Source organism: Arachis hypogaea, chromosome 13 (assembly GCF_003086295.3).
Source record: "Arachis hypogaea cultivar Tifrunner chromosome 13, arahy.Tifrunner.gnm2.J5K5, whole genome shotgun sequence".
NCBI lineage: Eukaryota > Viridiplantae > Streptophyta > Magnoliopsida > Fabales > Fabaceae > Arachis > Arachis hypogaea.
In genome coordinates this window covers 12,711,262-12,735,380 of record NC_092048.1, presented here as the reverse complement: position 1 = coordinate 12,735,380, position 24,119 = coordinate 12,711,262, and the positions used below count along the sequence as shown (strand labels likewise).

General features: G+C 34.8%; 2 protein-coding genes across 3 annotated transcripts; one reads left to right on the top strand and one right to left on the bottom strand.

Annotated features, from left to right (window-relative positions):
* Nucleotides 1-774: 774 nt before the first annotated feature.
* Nucleotides 775-5,290, bottom strand: LOC112737290 (NO-associated protein 1, chloroplastic/mitochondrial). 2 transcript variants are annotated; one of them, XM_025787124.2, is made up of 12 exons: nucleotides 4,648-5,290; nucleotides 3,991-4,077; nucleotides 3,789-3,868; nucleotides 3,478-3,559; nucleotides 3,004-3,024; nucleotides 2,703-2,748; nucleotides 2,205-2,323; nucleotides 1,988-2,101; nucleotides 1,798-1,905; nucleotides 1,624-1,713; nucleotides 1,406-1,515; nucleotides 775-1,215 (listed from the first exon to the last, which is right to left on the bottom strand). In XM_025787124.2, the coding sequence occupies exons 1-12, from the start codon at nucleotides 5,191-5,193 to the stop codon at nucleotides 966-968; spliced, it is 1,653 nt and encodes a 550-aa protein (XP_025642909.1). In that variant the 5' UTR covers nucleotides 5,194-5,290; the 3' UTR covers nucleotides 775-965. The 2 variants fall into 2 exon arrangements, with proteins under 2 accessions (XP_025642909.1, XP_025642910.1); XM_025787125.3 differs by lacking the exon at nucleotides 3,004-3,024.
* A 347-nt stretch (nucleotides 5,291-5,637) lies between these two features.
* LOC112737289 (pentatricopeptide repeat-containing protein At1g30610, chloroplastic) lies at nucleotides 5,638-12,687 on the top strand. The gene is made up of 9 exons (XM_025787122.3): nucleotides 5,638-7,601; nucleotides 8,691-8,882; nucleotides 9,228-9,309; nucleotides 9,414-9,605; nucleotides 10,264-10,377; nucleotides 10,694-10,784; nucleotides 10,867-11,024; nucleotides 11,640-12,071; nucleotides 12,251-12,687. The coding sequence occupies exons 1-9, from the start codon at nucleotides 6,490-6,492 to the stop codon at nucleotides 12,638-12,640; spliced, it is 2,763 nt and encodes a 920-aa protein (XP_025642907.1). The 5' UTR covers nucleotides 5,638-6,489; the 3' UTR covers nucleotides 12,641-12,687.
* Nucleotides 12,688-24,119: the final 11,432 nt, after the last annotated feature.

Below are 24,119 nucleotides of genomic sequence, written 5' to 3'. Positions count from 1 at the left end.
GAATTATATAAAAATATGATTTGGCTTATTGCTGAAACGATTTTCGCTTTGGCGTATTTACGTTACATGATTCTTGACTTGGCTTATTAAGGTTTTTCACCCATATTTTTTGTTAAAAATTAAATAATTTAGCAGAAATTGATCTAAATTTATGTGCCGAGCAAATAAAAAATTTCAAAGAATATATACTCAAAATTGCTAATGATATATAGTAGTAGTCCCACATGTCAATTATTAATTAACAACAAAACTTACTTCTAGTTAATGTAAATATATAAACTTAAGGTGGCTATTTCATTGATTAATTTTTAGGGATCAATTTGTGTAATGTAAAATTCTGAGATGAAATTATCACTCAAGTCTTTTATTTATTATTTATTTTCTTAAGTTCTTATTTTGGTGTCAAGTAGTCAATTATGTTTAGTCAAATTCGAGTACTTGTTGTCTCTTTTTAGTTGCAAAGGCACTAGATAAATTTCTTCTGGTTTAATCATCAAATCACATCTTTCATGAACACAGTACAACAGAAAAAATTTTAGTATCTATGCCTTAACTAAAATTTCGGATTAAATTATAGTAGTGTTTTAACTATTTAAATAATACTTCGATTATTGTAAGAAAGAATTTTAATACACTTTAAAAATCTAAATATATTTCTTTTGTTTATGAAATTATTGTATGATAAATTCTAATAGAATAATGTTAATATTAGAAAAATTAACAATAAATAATTTCAAAATATTATTTCATACATAAATACTAATTATACAATAATTAGAAAATAATCTTAACATTTCAGATTCTCCACATGAATGAGGAAAATGTTGCAATTTCGTCGCAGTCTTTAAATTTACCTCCTTTTGGAATGATTTGATTATTTGTAGTTTTGTACAACTTTGAATAATAATTTCATAATGATAGCAGTAACACATGAAACATGGGGGTGGGTATGCCGTATGCGGTATTCAAAAGTACCATTTTGGTCTAATTGCCTCTTCTTTTTCTGTTAAATCTCGATAATGGTACCACTCTGCTCCAGCCTTGCCTACCGGTAATGGTGACCTCACAAAAATTTCAACAGGCTTGGGGACGTGAACGGACAAAAGCAATTCCCCAGCAGTTTCTATTTGTTTCGGTTCTGAGATTTTAAATGACCTACTAATTGGATCAACACTAAACCATCCTAGACCTGATATAGCTACATCACAAGCTGGCCTGCTCCAAAAACAAAACAAGACAATTCATTTTATCAATTATCTTCATAATAAGTATTTGCATTTTATTCTTTGGCTTAAGTGACTCAACAGTAAACACTGGAATGAGCTTTGATCTAATGGCAAATTAAACCCTTTTTAAGTGAAAAGAGTTGCTAGTTTTGTTAAAGAAAAGTGAGTCAGAGTTATACCTTGCCACATCTTCAAATTTTATTTGCAATTTACGCTGGGAATCAAGTCCTCTCCAGTTCTCGACATTTTCTTTTCCACTTGGAGGGGTCAGCAGAACTCCAAGTTCTTTCTGAGAGATAAAACAAAGCCCTCATTCAGGTTTGAGGTGGAAAGATCCTTATCTCAAATTTTGTTGACATAAGCCAAATTTAAGCACCAGCAATAAATTACTCAATACCTGATAAAATTCATCTGCGTCTTCTGTGGGTACAACATGAATTGGTAGACGATTCGGACCATAAAATGTCAAACTTGTTTCTGGGAGAACCTGAAAATGGACTGATGACATTATTAGAACAGGCAAAAGGAGATAAATAAATGGGGCTATGATGCGATATAATAATATTAAAACCTTCAAGACGTCAATTCTGACAAGACCCCCCCAAAATATGGAAAATGCATTCAAGCCATTCACTTTGGAACTGCCTTCCTCCACACTGTCTGAGCGTACTCGAAAACTCTAGCAGTAACACGAGGATGATGTTAGTATTAGTTAAACTGTATAATGTCTTAAAACAATCTCTCAACTGGACATAACATACTGGGAAAGATTGGCCCCTAAGCCGGCTTTGAGGAGCAAGGGAGGGAAGATCTTCAGAATGAACAACTGCAGTTTGCCTATGGTGGAGATGAACTCCCGGAGTATCATACAGCTTCTGCATGAGTTAATTTAAAAATAAGAATAATTAATTAATTAACTAATAAAAAGACTAAGATTAAACCACTGATCCCCATAATATAAAAATCGGAATGGCATACCCCTCCTCCTAGGAAAGCATTAATTGGAATTGGCCCTAATGTAGTTCCAGGAACTGCAGATTGTATTGGTTTGTACTTTTGTGCAGATGCAGCCACTGGGTCATTTATTGCCATTGTTTCTGACATAATACACTAAAAATATCAACAAGGAATGGAATCCATGCACCTTAAAAAAGCTGGAATTGGAAAAAAGACGATAGGAAAAAATGGAGATAATTTAGAGCAATCATAACGACGACAACTATACCTTTTCCTACTGGGACTTGTTGCATCTGTTGCATCCCATCATAAACCATTTATATACATAGATAATACATTAAAATTAAGTCTTTAACAATGATTTTATCTATAGCCTTTCCTGGTCTTTGTCTACCGATACACATAAGGCTACACTCTGGTGTCTAATCTACTCCCCATATAAACAAACGAATTTTTCTTTCAGCTAATGAATAAGCTTAATCCTCATAAGTAGGGAGTATAGATATATAACGGACTTACTCAGTAAAGCATTGATGAAAGCAGATTTCCCAACATTTGCCGAACCCTGTAAAATAAAGTTCCAGTCAATATTGTTCTAGGTTCAACCACTAGGAGCTTAATGACCAAAGATAGAAGAATAAAAAAAATAAGGAATCATTACAATTTAATATATGAACCCTTCTACTGTTTGCCATAAATACAAAGGTATAACACTCAGAAAATCCATGGAAAACTCGGTAAATGCATCAATGCTGGATCATCAGCTCATAATTCAATAATAACTCAGTCAAGCATACGAAACTTCCATTGTGAAACTTACCAGAATGTATATATCTCTTCCCTGCACAAATGAAATTAAAATATAATTTTAGCAGAGGGTAAAACAAGAATTTGTAAATGATAACACGTAAAGTGAAGTTTACAGGAAACATTTCAAACAGTAATCAGTAATCACATTGTGATCGATGTGACTCAAAATTTGGCAATACAGATCAAAGTCCTTTATAAATATTAGGAGTACAAAATCAGGAGTCCATTATAAGAAGGACGAGCGCAAAAAATAGTTTGAGTTTCTTTGCGATTTTTTTTTCTTTTTTAACTTTTCTATTTGCTTGTTGTTGTTCTTGCTCCACTTATTGTGTTGAGCTCTCTTGTTCAAAAAAAAAATGGATAACAGAGTTGACAACATCTTAGATGTAAACGCAAATGGCAATGCATCATTAAGTTCCCCAAAAGAATCTCTTGGTCTTTCTTAAGAAATTAAATCAGGGTAAGCCATGACAGAGAATAGAACCTTCTTCTCTTTCTGGACTTCAGATATCACTCCAGTTATCCCAACCAATGATTTTGAACTGGTCAGATGGACACTGAGAACACTGCAAAGAATATTAGCATATGATAAGTTAATTCAGCACAGTTTATAAAACTATCCAGTGTTTCTGCAGGACAAAAAATATAAGAATTGGACGCATTACATCTCAATAACATTAACTTTATGCGAATTTTTTCTCACTCTTAACCTTTAAATAATTCGTGTATTATAACATTCAAATGAAAAAGTAATCAGTTTAATACAAAGACAAAGTGTTTGTATATGAAACTTACTTCAGTTTCTTTCTTGTAATGGCCTCTACAATCCAATCCCCAACACAGTTAAGATCAGTATCTCTTGGAAGGAGATCAATCTATAAAGTAAACATATTGTTAAATATGACAACCATATACATAAATAAACAACCCTATCATATATCCACTAGAGAAGGGGAAAAAAACCAAACACAATTATAAGCTACACATGTAGGATTACCTTAGTCACCACCAGTATTATAGGATTAGCACCAGCAAGATCACGCACACGGGATAAAAAGCTGCCATTGAAGTCAACAATATCAACCTAGAAGTTTCCAAGTATAACTTGTAATATGAGTACAACAGTTTAAATGCATACAAGTATAGCAAGAGCTTTTAAATGATCAGCTATCACAATTCAACAATTTATTATGTTCTCAAGTAATAATATTTCATTATATGCTAGGCCTATAAGTTGGTGCTCGCTATGAAACAGATATAAATATTACTTTGAAGAGTTATTGCATCAAAAGATCCACTAAGAACAGATTCATAAACTAATAGAAAATGCTTTCTACAACAAAAACTATTTATAAGAAAAAGGATTGCATTTCACCACAATGTAAAAGGTTCGGTTCTGACTCATGCTTCAATTATCTTATAATCATACATTTCAAGATCCTCTACTTAATAATAATTAGAAATAGTTTCTGAATTTGATTATAGAAACTGGAACCTACACATAATGCTGACTTAAAATTCCTAATTCTGAAATCTGCACATAATTAGCTTAACATCTCTCAATTTAACTTTTCTCTTTGCTCTTCTTAACATAACTTCTACCAATTTCGAAAAATTAAAGGCAAGAAAAAATGTTCAAAATGCATAGTTTTACCAATTTGACAACCAAAGCTTTCTCGTGACGCAAATGGGAGAGCTTCTCTCTGAGCTCTTCAGCCGTAACAAACAATTTCCCACCGTTATATCCTCCGTGTCCACCAACGGCAGTTATCATCTTCCCGTGCGACAGAAGCCGGCACCGTCCACAGAGAACCGTTCTTAACTGGCGGTGCTTATTCTTCAGTTCATAGGTTTCCAGATTCACATATCCAGGTGCTTCTTCGTCGGAAGTTTGCAAGGGCGCGCCGCAACCGTAGCAAGAGGCCACATTCCTCGAAGCTTTCAGAGGCTTCTCTTTGTTTTTCTTGTTCCTATTCTTCTTGTTCTCCTTGATGATGAGCTTCGCGGCCTCTGCCACATGGTGGTGTTCGAGGAACCTCTCTCCCGGAGAGGGAGCGGCGGCGCCGGTGCCATCGGGTTCCGCGGACAAACGCGCTTTCAGGGAACGCGATTTGGGGAACTGGAAGAGGATGAGGGTTCGGGACTTGGGGTTTTGGAGAGGGAGAGGTGTGAGAAAAGTGGATAGGGTTTTAAGTGCCATTGATACTCAAGTCCCTTCCCGGGAAATGCTTCAAGCTGTGAGTTGAAAACATGTATCCTTTTTTCATTTTAACTGGAAGTTAAAAAACGACTTGATCACATGAATTGAATGGATATTATGGTCTTTTTGGTGACGAATGGATATTATGGTCTAATATTATAAAATTAATTTAATATTTAATTTTTAATATAAAAATTTGATTAATATTATATAACTATCACTTTTATATACATATCTATCTTGTATATTTTTTTTTTCAAAATTAGAAACTACTGTAAACAAAAAAATTCATTGAAAAAAATATACATATATAAAAAAATATAATAATTAATTTATATAAAAAATATTTTATAGATAAATAATTAATTTAATAGTTAAATTTTTTTAATAAAATATTTTTTTGATCTTTAATATTTGTATCAAATTTTAATTTAATCTTTAAAATATTTTAAATATTTTGTTTTAATTTCAAAATTTTTTAAACAAATTTAACATTATTTTACTATTATATTTGACACAAATAATTAACATATATTTAAAAAATAATAGTGTTCGATTTTAATAGATAAATAAAATTGATCACATGCGATTACAAATATAAATATTTTTAGTCCTTTAATTTAAAATATTAATAATTAATTACCAGAATTTAGAATTTTATACTAAAAATCTTAAAACAAAATATTATAAAAAAATTAATTACTTTTTTAATATACCATAATAAAAAGATATAATTTAATTAATAATATTATTAAAGTTTACATCATCCGTTTCATTAACTTTTGGTATCAGATGTAACTTAAAAATAATATTCAACCTATTTAAAAATTTAGGGAATAGAAATAATAATTTTACCCTTCTTTACATGATTCTTTAAGTTTTAACAATTTTATCCTCGCGATATTTTCAATTTTACCCTGACTTTCTTATCTCTCGTTCTCATCCTTCTCGTCTCGTCTCTTCTCCCCTCCTTCTCCTCCCCTCTCTCAGCTTCTGTCTCTTTTTCCTCTAATGCCAACCAACCTCCTCTGCCGCCTCGTCTCCACCTTCCCATCCTCCTCTGCGTCGCCTTCTGTCTGCCTTTGCACCACCACCTTCTGGCTCTGACGCTGCGTCGCCATTTTCAGCGTGCTTCAACAGCTCAAAATTGCGCCGGCTTTCCCCTCGCCGCTTCCAACTCGTCGCAGACACCGCAGCCTTCACCGACTGCGTTGTCCACCTTCGTTTATTATTTATGTTGATTTGAGGAACACGTAACAAAACTGAGGTCAGGTGAGAGTTATTGTTGGACTTGAAATGAATGGGAATTATGCTGCTTCAGCTTCAGCTTTACATTATGCTGGAAATTCGTTCTCTTCCCCTTATGCTGTTCCTATTTCTTCTAGAACCTTCTTCTTTGGAAATGCATTAAACTCGAGTTTTTCGAGTAGGTTTCATGCCTTTCATGTCCGAAAGCTCAATTTTGAGCCAGTTAGTGCTTCACTCAACGGTGGTGGTGGAGGCGGCAGCGACGGCAGTATTTTTGGTTTGGTTAGTGACTTGGAATTTAAGCCGTCTTTCGATGAGTATTTGAAGGTTATGGAATCTGCTAGAGCTAGACCTTTTAGGGGTAAGGAGCATGGTGGTACTAGTGCAGCTGCTGCTACTACTCAAAAACATAAGGAGAGGGAAAAAGGTATGTCTAGGAAACCAAGGATGGAAGGAGGAAGAGGAAGAGATAAGATATTTCAAAGTGTTGAAGAGAGTGATGATGATGATGATGATGATGGGTTTGAAGGTTCTAGAGAAGGCTATACCAGAAGTAAGGTCCGAAGATCACCAATTAAAGGGTTTAGAAAGGATTATGATGGGAAAGGAAGCAATCTTGTTGAAAATGTTAGAGATGATAGGTGGTTGAAACATAATAGCCAGAGTTTTAGTTTAGGACAGGAATCTGATGAATACAATATGAGTAATAATCGAGGAAAAAGTAGAAGTGGAAGGATAAACAATAACATAGCTAAGTCTAATTTAAATAGTAGCCGTGGGAGTAGTATAGAGAAAGGAGTCACTCATGAGTTATATTCGTCAAAGATATCTGGAGAAAAGGTAGCTAGTACCAGACAAAGTGATTATAGAACACAGGGTAAAGCTCTTGGTGGAGACAAAATTGTTGCTGGTTATGAAGTTATGGACAGAGGGATTGAGAGAAGGCATAATGGAGTTGAGAGTTTCATAAACAGAAATGGGCGGGAAAATGCGAAAGTGAATCGAGGCAGTAAGCGTTATTTTGATAAAGATTATGATTCCGATGACTTGGAATTGGATCGAGCTGCATTTAGGAGCATTGAGGAATCCGACAAGATTACCGGCAAGCAGCAGTTTTCACACAAGGCAATGGAGGAGAGAATCCAAAACCTAGCCAAATTGTATGTAGCACATTCCTTCTTTTTTGCTTATGGATATCTAAACTGGACAAAATCATATGCTCATGATCTCAGTATTTGGTAATTTTTTCATAGAGAATTTTTTCGTAAGTTTTGAACAAGACGTTTTAGGTGAGTGTTGCCTTAGGAAAAGTTGAACCACTATGACAAAGGGTTTACAATTCCTAAGATTGCAGAACTTGATAATTGATATTCAAGCTCCGGATGAAAGTGCTATTCTCCATATTCATTTAATAATTTATATTTTTATTTTTAAGTGAGCTTTGACACATTGAACTTTTGGCGCTTTATTTTTAAGTTGGAGTTTAATCAGTGCACTGCAAGAAAGTGTAGGAAGAATAGGGTTAGTTCTTTGCCTCAGGTGTACGATTAATCTTGAAGTTAAGTTTGTATTGAATGCATTGATTAATTGTAATATAGGATTTATAATTCATAACTTTGTTTTGGAAAATTTTGCTAGTTTGCAGCTGGTTGTAAGGTAGAGTATGGTTATTACATATACTCTTTTTTCCTTTTCTTTTTCTTTTTTTTTTCCCTTCCGATAACTGACAAGCACGGAGAGCGACTCAAATCCCATGATATCTATAGCTGAATAGCCCTTTTGGGGAATGGCTGGTGGCTTTGGTCAAGTGCTTTCATTTTTTTCCCTTTTTGTGAGAGAAGTGTGATTTGTAAACCTTACATTTTTTTATATGCTAAAAAGAATGTGAAAGGAGTTGTATATTTCATGCAGCAATTTGAAGAGCTGCTCAGAATTTATGGAGCAATGAGCACTTGATATTAAATTAGTAATAGAGATGGCCTCTTAGTGCCCTTTATTGGTGTATAAAGATTGCTCTGTTCTTCTTAAGTTCCTTTAATATTTATATTGATTGGTGTGATTGAATTTAATAAATATAACATATTTTATGAGGAAGTGTTACCTTCTCTAGGAGATTGAACTTTTTCTTTCCTTCCTGGTCACTTAAATTTATGGTCCATAGACTATTATCTTTGTGTGATTTGAAGACTTCTTTATACAGTCTTGTGAATATGTTTCTTTCTTGCTTTCTCGACCATTTTCTTGAACAGGTTAAATGGTGCAGATATCAATTTGGCTGAATGGATGTTTTCTAAGATGATGAGAAGTGCAAAGATTAAGTTTAATGACTATTCTATAACAAGGGTTATCATAATCTTGGGAAAATTAGGAAACTGGCGGCGAGTGATACAGGTCATTGAATGGCTTCAAAAGCGTGAACGCTTCAAATCCCATAAACTAAGGTACTTAAATGATTTTGTTGAGTGGTCTATGGACTATGGTAAACAGGGTGACCATTGATTAATATGGAAAATTATGTGCATGCTTTGTCTATACATACTTTCAATCAAGTGGCAGAGTCCCAAAGTACATATCCTATAAATGTTATTAAGTGATGTTGGATCAATTACACTGGTACTTGTGTACACACACACACACGCACACAAGAAATTGTTAACATATAAAGTTCTGTCTCTGGCTAGCCAATAGCCTCTCCCGCCCCCCTCTTTTTCTCTTTCTCTTTCTCTCCTCCTCCTCCTCTTGTTTCTCCTACAAGTATCCTTTAATGTGTTGTTTTTTGACATTAGGCATATATACACTGCTGCTCTTGATGCACTAGGAAAGTCAAGGAGACCTGTAGAGGCATTAAATGTATTTCATGAAATGCAGGTAATGCATGTAATCCATGTAGCATGTTCCTTTGTGGTGCAATGTGTTCCTTAATACAATATGGGAGTATGGAAAAATTTACTAACACACTCTATTTCTTTCAGCAACAAATGTCCTCATATCCTGATTTAGTAGCTTATCATAGTATTGCTATTACCCTTGGACAAGCAGGACACATGAAAGAACTCTTTGACGTAATTGATATTATGCGAGCACCACCAAAGAAGAAGTTCAAAACTGGGCCGCTTGAGAAATGGGACCCAAGGCTGGAACCAGATCTTGTAGTCTATAATGCAGTGAGTGATTTTTAAAGAGGAACTTCATGTTATGAGGTTTAGATATAGTTGTTCTACTCCATATCTTTGATTCTTTGGACCTGAAACGGATGGCTGTTGGGTCTAATGGTTCATCTTCTGAATGTGATAATTAAAGTCCATCTCCATGAATATGCCTATGGTTAAATTTACTTCTTGTGATAAGATAACTTCTATAGGTGAAGAAAGAAAATTCATTTAATTTTGGGACCTATGTTTATGCAGGTAGTTCTTTATTGGTCTTGATGACAACTATTGTACAATATGTTATCTTTGTTCATCATTCTCCCCCTACAAATGTGGCCCTTTTTTCCCCTGCCTTCTTGGTTGCCACATTATGTTTTTGGTGATTCACTGTCTCCTTATGAATGTTTTCCTGAATGGATTTCACTATTCAAGGCTGAATAGGAGATCAGTTGCTTTCTTGAATGGGATGATTATGATAAATGGCATCATGATTGTAAATCCATTCACACTTTGTATAAAAATGGTTTTCTCATGAGTACATTTCTTGCACTGTACCGAGCACTTGTTTGATAATCATTTTACATTAATGTTCCATATGGCAAATTGCAAATGTAAAGTACTGTATGATAGTTTTTCTTTTTATTTTGTAACTTATGTTATTGTGGGCACTCAGATCCTTAATGCTTGCATTAAGAGGGAACAATGGGAAGGGGCTTTTTGGGTTTTGCAGCAGTTAAAGGACAAAGGTCTACAACCTACTGCTACAACTTATGGCCTAGTCATGGAGGTAATAGTTGTCACTTGTCAGTTTATTTAATCATTTGTAGTTACAGTTGCATAATCTCATGTGCATTGCTAAAACCCAGGGTCCTATGATTAGAGACAGAGTACAAAGAGAAAGATATAAATGATTCAATTTTTTGCTTCAAATAAAATGTAATAGCAGTCCATTATATTTGAATTCTTTAGAAGATTGATGTGAAGGTCCCCCAGTCCTGGTTGAGTTGGATTGTCTCGTGAAAAAACTAAAATTGCAGTTGCATGTATGAATCTTGGCTTGAAAGTAGATAATCATAATTAATGAATTTGTTATGCTTGAACAGGTGATGTTTGCTTGTGGAAAGTACAATTTGGTTCATGAGTTTTTTAGAAAACTTCAGAAGTCTTGTATTCCCAATTCATTGACATATAGAGGTATTCCTGTTTATTTGCATATCCATGTCAATCACTTAATTTAATTATGATCTTTGAGTCTTGACCTTCCTGTTAAATGCAGTTCTTGTGAATGCACTTTGGAAAGAGGGAAAAACTGATGAGACTGTGTTGGCTGTCCAAGAAATGGAAAAACGTGGAATTGTAGGTTCCGCTTCTCTTTATTATGATCTAGCTCGATGCCTCTGTGCAGCTGGAAGGAGTCGCGAGGCACTGATGCAGGTGGTGTCATTTTCTTTGAAACATTTAAGTGCTTTAATGTGCAGATGATGTTAAGATTGTTAATACAGTAGAGCAACATAAGTTCAAAAAATACAATATTTACCAAAAATCCTTGCTTATTAATTTCCAAAAGAACAAAGGTCCAACTGCAAGCAGGAATCGCATTGGCACCCAAAATTCTCTTAGAGCACATGGTTTCCTTATACATAGTGGCACAGCCAGTTGGTGCTTACAGTGGCAATGTTAAATACAATAGATGCAATTTAATAGCTATTCTTCAATTGGATCATTACCCTTGTAACCCCATAACACTAATTAACTACAATGATATTACATTTTAATTCAATTGTGAAAATGTTCCATGAAGGAGCTGTCATATCCCGAAAAGAAAACTACATAAGGACTTCCGGAAGGTTTGAATGCAATTTGTATAACAAACTTATCAGTTGACTCTAATAGGTTGAAATCCAAGGTTTATATTTTTTTACGTGCTCCAAGAACCAAGAATTCAGTGTTGGGCATACATGAACTTCTGCATCTATTCCTGTGTGTTTAATTTGTGTTGAAGAAATTCTTTTGGTTCAAATAGCAATGATCTTTTTCATGTTTTGACAGATAGACAAGATATGCAAGGTTGCAAATAAACCACTAGTAGTGACCTACACTGGCTTGATGCAAGCAAGTCTGGATTCCAGAAACATTCAAGACGGGGCCTATATTTTTGAGAAAATGAAGAAAATCTGTTCCCCGAATCTGGTTACTTGTAACATAATGCTGAAAGGTTACCTTGAAAATGGAATGTTTCGAGAAGCTAAAGAGATGTTCGAGCAGATGTTAGAAAACACAGATCGTCTGAGGAACAATACCGATTACAAAATGCTGGTGATACCAGATATCTACACATTCAACATCATGTTAGATGCATGTGCTGCAGAGAAGAGATGGGATGATTTTCAAGATATCTATCAAAGGATGCTATACCATGGTTTCTACTTCAATCCAAAACGTCATCTTCGAATGGTATTGGAGGCCTCCAGAGCTGGAAAGGTGACCTTCCTCTTTTCTTAATAGTTATTTATGGATGATCCTTTTATCATTATGCAGTAAGAGAATCATCCTTTTAGGAAATATGCTTGGTAGATAAAGTAGGAGTAAACATGAATATTATATCACTCTCATAGTCTCATATAATGTCAAGAAGTTATAAAACCTTGTTTTGTTTGCAGGAAAAGCCTTTGGAGATAACATGGAAGCACTTGGATGATACAGATCGCGTTCCGCCAGCTTCTATGGTCAAAGAAAGGTTCTGTGCCAAACTCGAAAAAGATGACTATCTTGGTGCTCTTTCATGTATCACCAATATAGCCCAGAAAGACTTGGAGCCATTTTACAAGTCTTGGTGGTTGAATCTATTCAAAGAAAATTCTAAAAGGTTTCAGAAGGGCACACTTGTTAGACTAATGGATGAGACTAACAACATAGTTTCCAATAATAGCATGCCTAATCCAGCACTTGTACATTTATTACAATCATGCAGAGAAATGTTTTTGGACACTGATCACAATTCAATGAAAACAGTAGTAGGAGAGGGTGAACTTGTCTCCCGTCCATTGTAATATATGCTGAGCCAAAATGTAACGCAAGCCTTATGTTCATTGTTAAATCGATGTTGTGCTAAGTAGATGGCATGTAGCACTGTAGCAGTGCTAGGTAATCAATAAATACGTGCCACAAATAAACCAAAATCAAATAGAAACTTACGTGTGTTTCATTAATAATTGAGCTATTTGAACATTTTAGTGACACTCTTTGAGCGCGCGAGTTGCATAAAAAATGATAAGCACCCGAATTCAGTCTAGAATGGTTCATAAGCCAATTGAAATAATGAATAGAAAATGGTACAAATAAATACAAAAATAAATTCGGACCGTCCAAAAATAAAAAATAGTTTATGTTGATTTGAACTTTGAAGAACACTTAACAAAAGTGAGATCAGATGAGAGTTATTGTTGGACTTGAAATGAATGGAAATTGAGCCGCTTCAGCTTCAGCTTTGCATTATTCTGGTCCTGGAAATTTGTTCTCTTGCCATTATGTTATTCCTATTTCTTCTAGAACCTTCTTCCCTTGTAAGCATTGGTTTAAGTCTACGGATTTTGATTCGGATAAAGAACAACCTTAATTCATTGAATTCAGAAAATCCAAGAAAGATGCATGGTACAAGAGATTCATTCATGACTAATGGTGGGTATTCAAGCATATATAAGTATATAACATTAGTGGTGCAAAAAAAAAACTATATATACATAAAAAAAATTAATCATTTTATATTTATGTATAAGTATATTTTACTTTATTTATTTTTAATGTATATTTTATATTTTAATTAATATGTGTTTTATATGCAAAAACTAATCTAATAGCTTTTTTTTTTTTTTTGTGTAGATGTAATATGATTGTTAGTGGTGGATTGGTTTCACTATATATATATGATGATGATGATGATGGCTATGAAATTGTTGTCTCAAAACCGTTCCACAAGTGGTGGTATAATATTCATTGAACAATGCTCATTCTTGAAAGATTAATGATGGCTTTTTCATTGTCTTGGATTCATTCGACAGACAAAACCCTAGAATTATTTTTTTATATACCTAATTTGTACGCATTGTTTGTTTGGCATAAAAGAAATTTATACAAGTATCTAATTATATATTATTATATTAATCAAAGTTTTAAATTCTTTACTTTTCTGTTAATTAAATATTAGTTTAGATAACACTTATTTGAAACACACTAGAGATAGCAGTGAGATAAATACAGGCAGATTATTCTATTTCACCCTACCAATCCAACCTAGATTTTGTCCCGCTGTGTATTTGTTTGGTTTAATTATTTTGTTAGTTCTTATAGTTTTGTGAAATTTTTAATTAGATTTTTATATTTTTTTTTACAGAAAAGCTCTGCATACAAGCGCTAACGACTTGTATGCTTTACAAGTTAGTTAACAAATAAAACCTAAAACCCGCTCCAATGATTACGTCGTATACACGCGTTATATATAACTACTAAATTTAAAAGATTTATTTCCTTTTTCGTTTTCCTTATTTGCAGATTTGCTCGTTCTTCTTCTCGCGAAGCTTCCCTTGGTTTCTTCGATCGTTCTTTTCCCCTCCTTTCTCACTCGTTTCTTCTTCGTCATTTATGTTAGTTCCTCTCTCTGTAACTCCAGCTTCGTTTTCTATTTGATTTTTATTTTCTGAAATCAAATTTTGAACTCGTTTTGAAGATAATGGATGATTCAACCTCAGATTGTCAGCTGAATCCAGGCGAAGTGGATTATGAATTTGAATCTAACGAAGTTCCTGAGGTTTGATTTACATAGGATTACTATGAATTTTGTTGCAGTAATTTGTATAGCATTGTGTAGGTGAATAATTCCTGAACATTGACTGTCAAACTAACGCATGAAGATAAATCTGTGGATTGAATGTAATGTATTAGTTTTGATTAATTATCTGGAATTTATAGCAGACGATCAGCTGTAGATCAGAACTTTTTTGGGTGTATTTTTGCGGGAAGTGTGGGTGTATTTACAGTTTACTGATTTTTCTGTTATTTTAACTGAGTTGTTGTTGTTCGGGTGTATTATATCAGACATGATTGGGTGTGTTTTTAGTTTTTGACATGGTGTATTCTGCAGCCTGTGTATTTACAGTTTATGGCTTTTATTGTCATTTTAGTTGAGTTATTGCGGTTCGGGTGTATTATATCAGACATGATTGGGTGTATTTTTAGTTTTTGACATGGTGTATTCTGCAGCCTCTCTCTGTTGTTGATGACCAGTTTGTTCCGAAGGTTGGAATGACCTTTACCACCCTTGAAGATGCTGAAAAATTTTATAGGAACTACGCCAAGGCTGCAGGTTTTTCTACAAGAGTTCGGAGCACAAATAGGAAGGAAAACGAGATTAAGAATCAATTGATTACATGTAGCAGAGAGAAAAAATGAAAATCTAAAATATCTCCGACCGAGAAGACTAATCCGACAGCCGGTTTAAACTGTCCTGCAAGAATTTATATACACACATTGAAGGATGTTGGTGCTTGGATCATTTCAAAAGTTGTGCTGGATCATTCACACCCCTGCTGTCCAAGTAAAGCAGAGATGCTCAAACAGCACAGGAAACTAAGCATGTCCATTCGTCGTACAATAGAGAATAACGAGGAGGCCGGTATCAGACCAAGCAAAACCTACCAATCATTTGTTGCGGCTGCCGGGGGTCACCGCGAGTTAAATTTTATCGAAAAGGATGTGAGGAATTATATTACCAGGGAAGTGTGGAATGTTTCCAAACAAGAAGATGTAAAGGAATTCGGAAAATATTTGTTAAGAATGAAAGAGAAGAATCAGAATTTCTTTTTTGAGCTTGAACTCGAGGAGGATCAATCGATTAAGCTGGCTTTTTGGGCCGATGCAAGAAGTAGAGCTGCCTTTGAGTATTTCGGAGACGTTATTTCATTTGACACCACCTACAATACAAACAGGTAACAAATTGCCCCTGTTTATGATGCTAAATTAATGTATTTTTATGAATCCGCAGCAGAGGTGTATATTGGCTGTTTTTTGGGTGTATACGAAGCATTTGTTGGGTGTACCTAATGATTTTGCATTCTGCACTATGGTAATTTATTTCAGGTATAATTTGGTTTGTAGTTCTTTTGTCGGGGTGAATCACCACGGTCAGTCAACACTTCTCGGATGCTCTTTGATGAAAAACGAAGAAATTGAATCATTCAAATGGTTATTTCAATGTTGGCTTCGTTGCATGGGAGGAAACGCTCCGAAAGGGTTTCTCATCGATCAATGCGCATCAATGAAAAGGGCTTTAGAGGTCTGTATGCCAACAACAATTCACCGTTGGTGTATTTGGCACATCATGAAGAAGATTCTAAGAAAATTAAATGGGTACAAGGGACATGCAGATATTGAACAAGAAATGAGCCAAGTTGTTTGGAACTCTCATAGCAAAGACTCATTCGATAGGAATTGGAATGATTTTCTACTGAATTTTGGTCTTGTGGACAACAAGTGGCTTTCAGGTAATGTTTGTGTAAAATCTGCAGCAGAGGTGTAAATTGCATGTTTTTCCGGGTGTATTTATAGTCTGTGTTTGGGTGTATTCTGCAGATCTGTATGAAGACCGTCATATATGGGTTCCTATCTATCTGGATCACCACTTTTAGGCAGGGATGAGAAGCATACAAAGGAGCGAGAGCATCCATTCCTTTTTTAACAAGTTTATCATCCGGAACAGCTCGCTTATTCAATTCGTTAAACAATACGATAATTGCCTCGGAAGCAGGGAGCAAGCAGAGAGAGAATCAGATGCTGCAGATTTTCATACGGTCATACCGTGTACAACCAAATCCTCCATTGAAGCTCAGTTTCAAGATGTGTACACTCATCAAAAGTTTAGGGAAGTCCAAGCACAATTCCGAGGAAAGGCGAATTGCATCACCAGATTAACGAATTCTGCTCTAGGCTATTCAGTATACGAAGTTGGAGAACAAGTTTCCAGCTCAATATTCAACAAGTTTGTGGTTACTTACGACTCAGTTGCAGCCGAGGAAAAATGTCAATGCTTATTATTCGAGTCGAGAGGGATACTGTGTCGTCATGCACTAAGCGTGTTAAGCTTTGAACAAGTAAGCCAAGTGTCACCTAGATATATACTGGAACGATGGAGCAAGAAGGTAAAGAGGCGACACACACACATCAAGAGCAGCCACGACGAGCCACTGTTGGAGCCAAGAAGCAAGAGGTTTGACCAATTGGTTTTTCGTTCGCAAAATATTTGTGAATTTGCATCCGAATCGGAGGAGCTGACTACAATTCTGCACCGTGCATACGATAACGTCATGGCTGAGATGGAATCATTAAAAGCCAAAAGGAAGGGGACATCTTCTTTATCCCACGAAGACGCCAAATTGGAATCCGTTAACGAGCTTCAAAGCCCGCCAAGAATTCGAACAAGAGGACGTCCAAAAAATAGGCTAGGTTCAAAGTTGGACAAACAGATTGCAAATGCCACAAAGAAGAAGAAAACAAAAGTTTTAAGTGAGGTAAAAGTAATGTTCTTTAAATTTGTGGTGAGTTTATTTTTCTCGTTAATAGTTTAGCTAATATATGAGTTTCTTATATTCAGATAAACTTGTTTGATGCTGCATCAGTGATGCATTCAAATTTCAGCCAATATCAAGGACATGTTATGAATTATCAGTTCAGGGTACCAGCAGCAGGGGATAACTCTTTGGGTGTATAATTACAGAATATGGGTGTAAAAGCACTGTTCTTTTGGGTGTATTTTTGTGAATTTTCTTGTGATTCACATTTTACATATAGATACATATATATAATATTAGGGTTTAGGGTTTTAGGGTTTACAGGTTAGGGGTAAGGGTTTAGGTTTTAAGTGTTTAGGGTTCAGGGTTTTAGGCTCAAAGCATCAGGGGGGATAGATTTCAGGGTGTATATTCAACTTTGTTTGGGTGTAAAAAATTGCAGGTTATGGGTGTATATTTGATTTGATGTTTTTCTTCATATTATAGTACCTGTAATTCATACATTTTGAATACAGCACAGACAGTTTAACAGCATAGACAGTTTGGGTGTATATTTAAGCAATCTTGGGTGTATATTAAACTTCCGTTGGGTGTAAAAGTTTATAATTTGTGTTTAGATCTGCCTTGATGTTTTTCTTCATATTTTACCACCTGTAATACAGAGCTTTTGAATACAGCACAGACAGTTTAACTATGGAAAAAAATTTTATTGAATAGAAGTTGTTTATAAATGGCAAATTTTTACAGCATTTGTTCAATTTACAAACTAGCTAGCAGTTAGATTACTCAGTTTCTATATTAGTAGAATTTATCTGACAAAATAGACTCAATAATACTGAGGATGGCTTGGACAGTCTTATTGCATTACTCGCTCTAATTGCTTGATCTATCTCTTTATTCATTTCACTGAATAGTATCTGCGAAGCATATTCTACTCTGTAGTGGTCCACCTCGTCCTACAATTAAAAAGTATATTCTGTTTAAACAACAATATTAATTCAGTAAAGTAATACAGAGTTATATAGTTTTAAAGACAGTTACCTGTGGCCAATTATCCCATTCATACTTCGCCATTTTTATGTTTTCGGTCCCAATTAACTCAAGCCACTTCATAACGTAAATAGCACAGTCATAGCTGAAAACGAAGAAAATAAATTACAAATCTCATTTAGGAAGTTCAGAGTCACAAATTTATACCTTGATTTTTGGCCTGAGATATTAACGTATGTTGCTTTAATTTCCAACTCATTCTCCTTTTTCTTCAGAGGTGCCCCGCCGGCATATGCTCTCATTCTTGAAATTACATATCCCTTAAAAAACAAAACAAATCAGTAATACACCCGAATGAAATACACCCAAAGGAGAACATACTTACACCCAAAGCAAAACATACATATACCTTACATTGAATTGAAATACACCTATCTATTAAAATAAAGAACACAGAGCCAACTTACAATGAATTTATTAAGCTGCTTTCTCTCATTGCTTGGAGCTTTCTTGTGTAGCGGGTCAAGTATATAAAATCTCCGCTTTGTTGTATCAATCACCCATAACCACCAATGGCCTGAGTAGCAAACAGGCGCAAAAATCTGAAGGATTGCCACATTTCAACAGTGTTATTTTATTTGGCATATAAGTAAAGAACGGTACTAACAAATTTTACAAATGAAAACTAACATATCGATGCGAAGTTAATTTTTTTGCATCTATGAAGGGAATAAACATTGGGTAGTCTTCCACCCTGAATTCTTTATTGGTTTTAGGTGATATGAATTTCCCGTTTGGGTGCTTCGAAACAGCCATGTTCTGCAACAATTGTGAAGCAACAAATGAAATACTGAAAATATATCCAAGTGAATACTTTAAATAAACCCAAATGACTACACAACTTACACCAAATTGAACGTAAAAAATACACCCAATGAATACAAAAACAGACCCATTCATCAGAGAATATACACCCTAAGGAATACAGAAAATACACCCAAAATTCGTAGAAGTAACACTTACCACAATATCAGAGGGGAGACAGTATACTTGTTCTTGAAACCTTTTATCATTTTTCTGGTTGAGGATGAGGCACATGGCAGATACAATCTAGAAATATATGCCGAAATCAATTTACATTAATAAACAATGCAGTTAACTTTGGTGTAAAAACATTAATGTTATTCTAATATTACCTCAGCTTCTATATAACTTTCTGCCTGGAGCGATGCAAGGTGCATTCTAGACAAAATGTATTTATCTTGGGCAATCAGAGTGCACACATTGTCAAACTCGTTAGTACTGCCATCTGCGTATGTCTTCACTCGCGTCCCCCAGATGTAGCACTTCTCTTTCATATCACTGTATTCTGATTTATTCCCGCAGGAGTTTCAAACTTCCCAGAACTTTCTCCGTCAGTCTCCTTTTGAATTTGTGGACTTTAACTTTCTTCTTTCGCCGCACTGCTTGCTATTTTTTGTACCAAATTCTCTAATTGTTCTAGTAAATTTGCAGTTTTTGGAGTTTTTGCCCTGTCTGCCTCCTGCGTTGATGCTCCCTCCTGCGTTGCTGCTTCTTCTTGGCTTGAATCAGTGAAGCCAAGGCTGAATGATGGCATTGGATCTGTTTTAGGAACACATGATGCTGTCCGTGCCATCATCATCAGCGCAGCAGCGTCTTCTACGGCTGGATAACTGCGTGATCATGTATAACGTATTATAAGAGTAATAATATACGGATGATAAGCAAAGATTGATTTTACTCTAATGAACTTACATTTTAGATGGAGCTGGGGGAAGCGTGGGTGTGCTTTCTTCAAGTTGTTGGGGGGTTCAGGAGTGCTGCACAGTTACACAAAATTAATCATGGCGTAAAAAAAACTATTCAGGAACAATATACACCCAAACTGTAACCCAATATACACCCGAACTGTAACCCAATATAGACCCAAACTCTAAACAAATATACACCCAATACTATTTCTTACGTTTTTGTAGTTCCTTCAATTTGTAGCAGAGGGGTTGGTTCAAAATCTGTCTCAGGTGTTTCTTCAAATTCTGGCACAGTGGTTGTTTGGGACACTGGCACAAAAACTTGAATCGGAACTCTAAACAAGAAGAAAAATGAAAGGTTAACAACGCCTTTGAAAATAATAAGGTTATAAGGTTGAAATATTCTTGAAAAACTCACATTGCAAGCCCTTCCGACGGTGTCTCTTCCCTCACAACCATTATATTTGAATCAGCCGGCTCACTGGCTGACTCTTAAACCAGACTCAACCTAAAATACACCCAAAGAAAGTCAAAAAATACACCCAAACAATTCAAAAGAAAGACAGGCTTTGTTTTTTGAGAACTTACATACTTGCAGTTTTTGCTTTTTTTTCCTGCCTTTTTTTTTTCTCGAATAAAATAATAAAGGGCTTTTTTTCTAAAAAAAATATATACAGAATTAGAAGTAGAAGGTAATAAAAGAACAAAAGTAACGGTTATTTGAAAGAGAAATTACATGCTCTCTGCAGGCCTGTTTACACTATTTTGTTCTGTGTGTCCTTGAGAGGAAGGATCATCACTTCTCAAGTTCACGTCCGGTATTCTAAACAGATTTCATGTTATTCAGACAAAATATGATACAGGTAAATCATGATAACAAGATTATACACCCCAACAAGACATACCCCTCTACAGCAGATTTTTCATTGTTTTCCCTTAACAATTCATCTAGATCTTCACTTCCTATTTCATATCTCTCACTACATTCATAAAAGAAGATGTTAAAAAAAATAATTATGATGATAGACGGTAATATAGCTTACGAAGTACTGTACCCATCATAGGATTGATCTTCTTCAGGAGATGAATGTTCAACAACAACCTTTTTCTTTTTGGATTGTGTTCTGGGTGGAAAAAATAAGTATGAATCAGAAATAAAAAATTAATTTTATCACAGAATATTATCCAAATAAGTGCTTACTTTTTTGGTGTTCTTTGTGTCTTTTTCTTTTTTTTTTGCTTCTTCACCGGTGATGATTCTTCGCTTCTATAAGTTAATAAGAGACACTTCAGTTAATACACGAAATCTTGATAATTAAGCCAAAAGAAAGGAGTAATAATTTCATAACATTACTCATCAGTTGATTCAAATTCTGAATCAGAATCTGAATCAGAATCTGAATCCTCTTGACTCTTCTTCCTTTTTTTGGAGTCCATTCTGGAAGGCAAACAATCATTATTTAGAACATACTAAAGATATAAAATACACCCAAATGAATGCACAAGATACAACCAACTGAATGGACAATATACACTCAACACAACAAACAAAATACACCCAACTTAATAAACAACATACACCCAACTTGATAAAGAAAATACACCCAAATGGTTCCACAAAATACACCCAACTCGATAAAGAAAATACACCCAAGTATGGTACTTACTTTTTTCCTTTTTTGCTGGGTTGTTTTCTTGGTGAATCGTCTGAGTCTTCTTGAGTCTCAGACTCAGAGGTAGAACTGTCACTATCAGTTGTTTCTGTCTCCGAAGACGATGTTAAAGTTGCCTTCCTTTTTTTGTGTTTTTTATTTCTTATTTTTTTTTCTTTTTTCTCTATTTTTTTCATTTTTTCTCTTGTTTGCGCCATCTTTACAATCCCCTGAAACGTTAGAAATTTTAGTTAGCAGCGTTCAGGTAAATAAAATACACCCAACATATTATGTTCACTTACCATATTTTTCTCTATTTCCGCACTCATTCTTTCGACCAACTGCTCCTTACTCCAGTTGGCAATCCAGGGTTTTGGCGGTCTTTCAACCCTCTTCTTGCCTTTATTTTTAGAAAGATGAAAGTAAATTATCATTAGGGCAAAGAGGCAGCCATCAATTGCCTTTTTCTTTTTCTCCTTATAGTCGGTTATGCCCTTGACGATAAAACTCAAAACATGCCCTCCCCAGTTTCGCTCTGTTATGGTGTCCATCTCAAAAATTGGGGCCAGGTGCACAGGCAAGATTTTGTTTATTGTCGTTGGTAAAAGGAATGCCATCTGTATATAGAGGATGAAAATCCTCTTGAACATTAGGCGATCCTCTTCGTTACCAACGCCAATATCCATCATCTCATCTGTAAGACTTTTGAGGGTCTTACTCTGAAATCTTCTAAAAATTTCTTTGTCATCCTCAGAAAGTTCCTTATAATTGACTTTTTGAGGAAATAGATCTCCTACAAAAAGGAAAACAACAAAGTATGAATATCAGTTCAAATACACCCAAGCATCAACTAAAATACACCCAAGCGTCAGTTAATATACACCTATAATTTTTAGCGAGTTACCTGTTGCGTTGATGCCAAGCGCATCACCTATTTTTTTTTTGTGTTATTTTAAAAGAACCGTATCCGGTTTCCAGTATGTTCTTCCCTAATTTGAAGTTGTTAGCCAGCTCCCTTAACACTTTGTGATGCACCCTTAGTGGTGGATGTGCATCAAGCCACCGAATCCCAAATCCCTCACAATCGTTTTCTTCTCCTCACTCATGTTTCTGAATTTATCACTTAACAAATGTGTTGCACACTTAAGGTCTTTGGTTTACTGTAAACAAAAATAAAATTATAGTCAGATATGTTTCTATTATATAAAACTGATTTTATCTAAGATATATATTTGTTCTTACATTTTTTTCAGCTTGGTTTCTCGCTGCCATTTTTTCTAAAATGAAAAATACACCCACAGATATCAGTAAGATACACTCATAGATATGAGTCAGATACACCCATAGATATCAGTAAGATACACCCATAGATATGATTCAGATACACCCATATATCAATCAGATATCACTCAAACTTGCATCAATATACAAGGTCAAGCAACATTACAAGGTCAAGCAATATACACCCATGGACAAGCAAATATAAGAACAGTTGCAACTGCTGACTATTACAAAATATCAGTTCAGAAATATACACCCAACAATTTGTGCCATATACACCCAACAAATTACCTCATATACACCCACCAAACTACGGAATATACCCCAAAAATCAGTTACCAGAAGAACTAGAACAACAAGAACAGTAACACCTAGAAGAACTAAGAAGAACAGTGTAACATAGAACCAAGAATAACATTAAAACCTAGAACAAGTAGAACATGATAAACTGTAAAATGAGACGTAGAGCAAGAAGAATAGTAAAACGTACAACAACGTAGAAGAACAGTAAAACCTAGTTCTTCAATTTCGAAATGTGGAAAATATACAGGAATGGTAATGTAAAGTACCTTGAGTATTATAGCTTTGTTTTTTCTGGAGATTCTTGATCGAGAATTCTATGTTGTGTTGATGGAATTTTCGAATCTTAGCGATGAGTTGTATATCTTCAGTATCGAATGATGCTCGAAAATGAAACGTTTGCTTTTTCTCTGAATGGCTTTGAGAAGTGGAAGAAGTGGAAGAGTCTGCCATTAAGGGGCGGTTTACGCGAAGCGTAACCGTTTGAGTGGAGCGCGTGTAAATGACGCCCCATTCAATGCTGTTCACTGTGCGTCTGGAAGGATTGTGGGCTGGTAGCTTGGATAACTTGTAAGGCCTTTTTGCTTGTATGTGTAGCAGGCCCGTTTTTTTTAATTGGGTTTTTACACTAATTTTTTTTCAATTAGATCCCTTTTAACAATAATTGGTTTAATTATATAAAGACTCAATTAAAAAAAATTCGTACAATGACCCAAATAAAAGAAAAAAAAAGTATAGGGACCCAATTAAAAATAAAATGTGGTGCAATAACTCAATTAAAAGAAAAAAAAGTATAGGGATCTAACAAAACTATAGGGACCAACAGAATAATTAAACCTATTTGTTTCTCTCAAATATATTTGTCACTATTTCAGTTAAAATTAATAAAATTTAGTCTGTAACATTAAAATGCAAGAACGAATAACAAAATTTTTTAAATAAAATCGTAATTTAGAGTTAATACTCAATTTGATC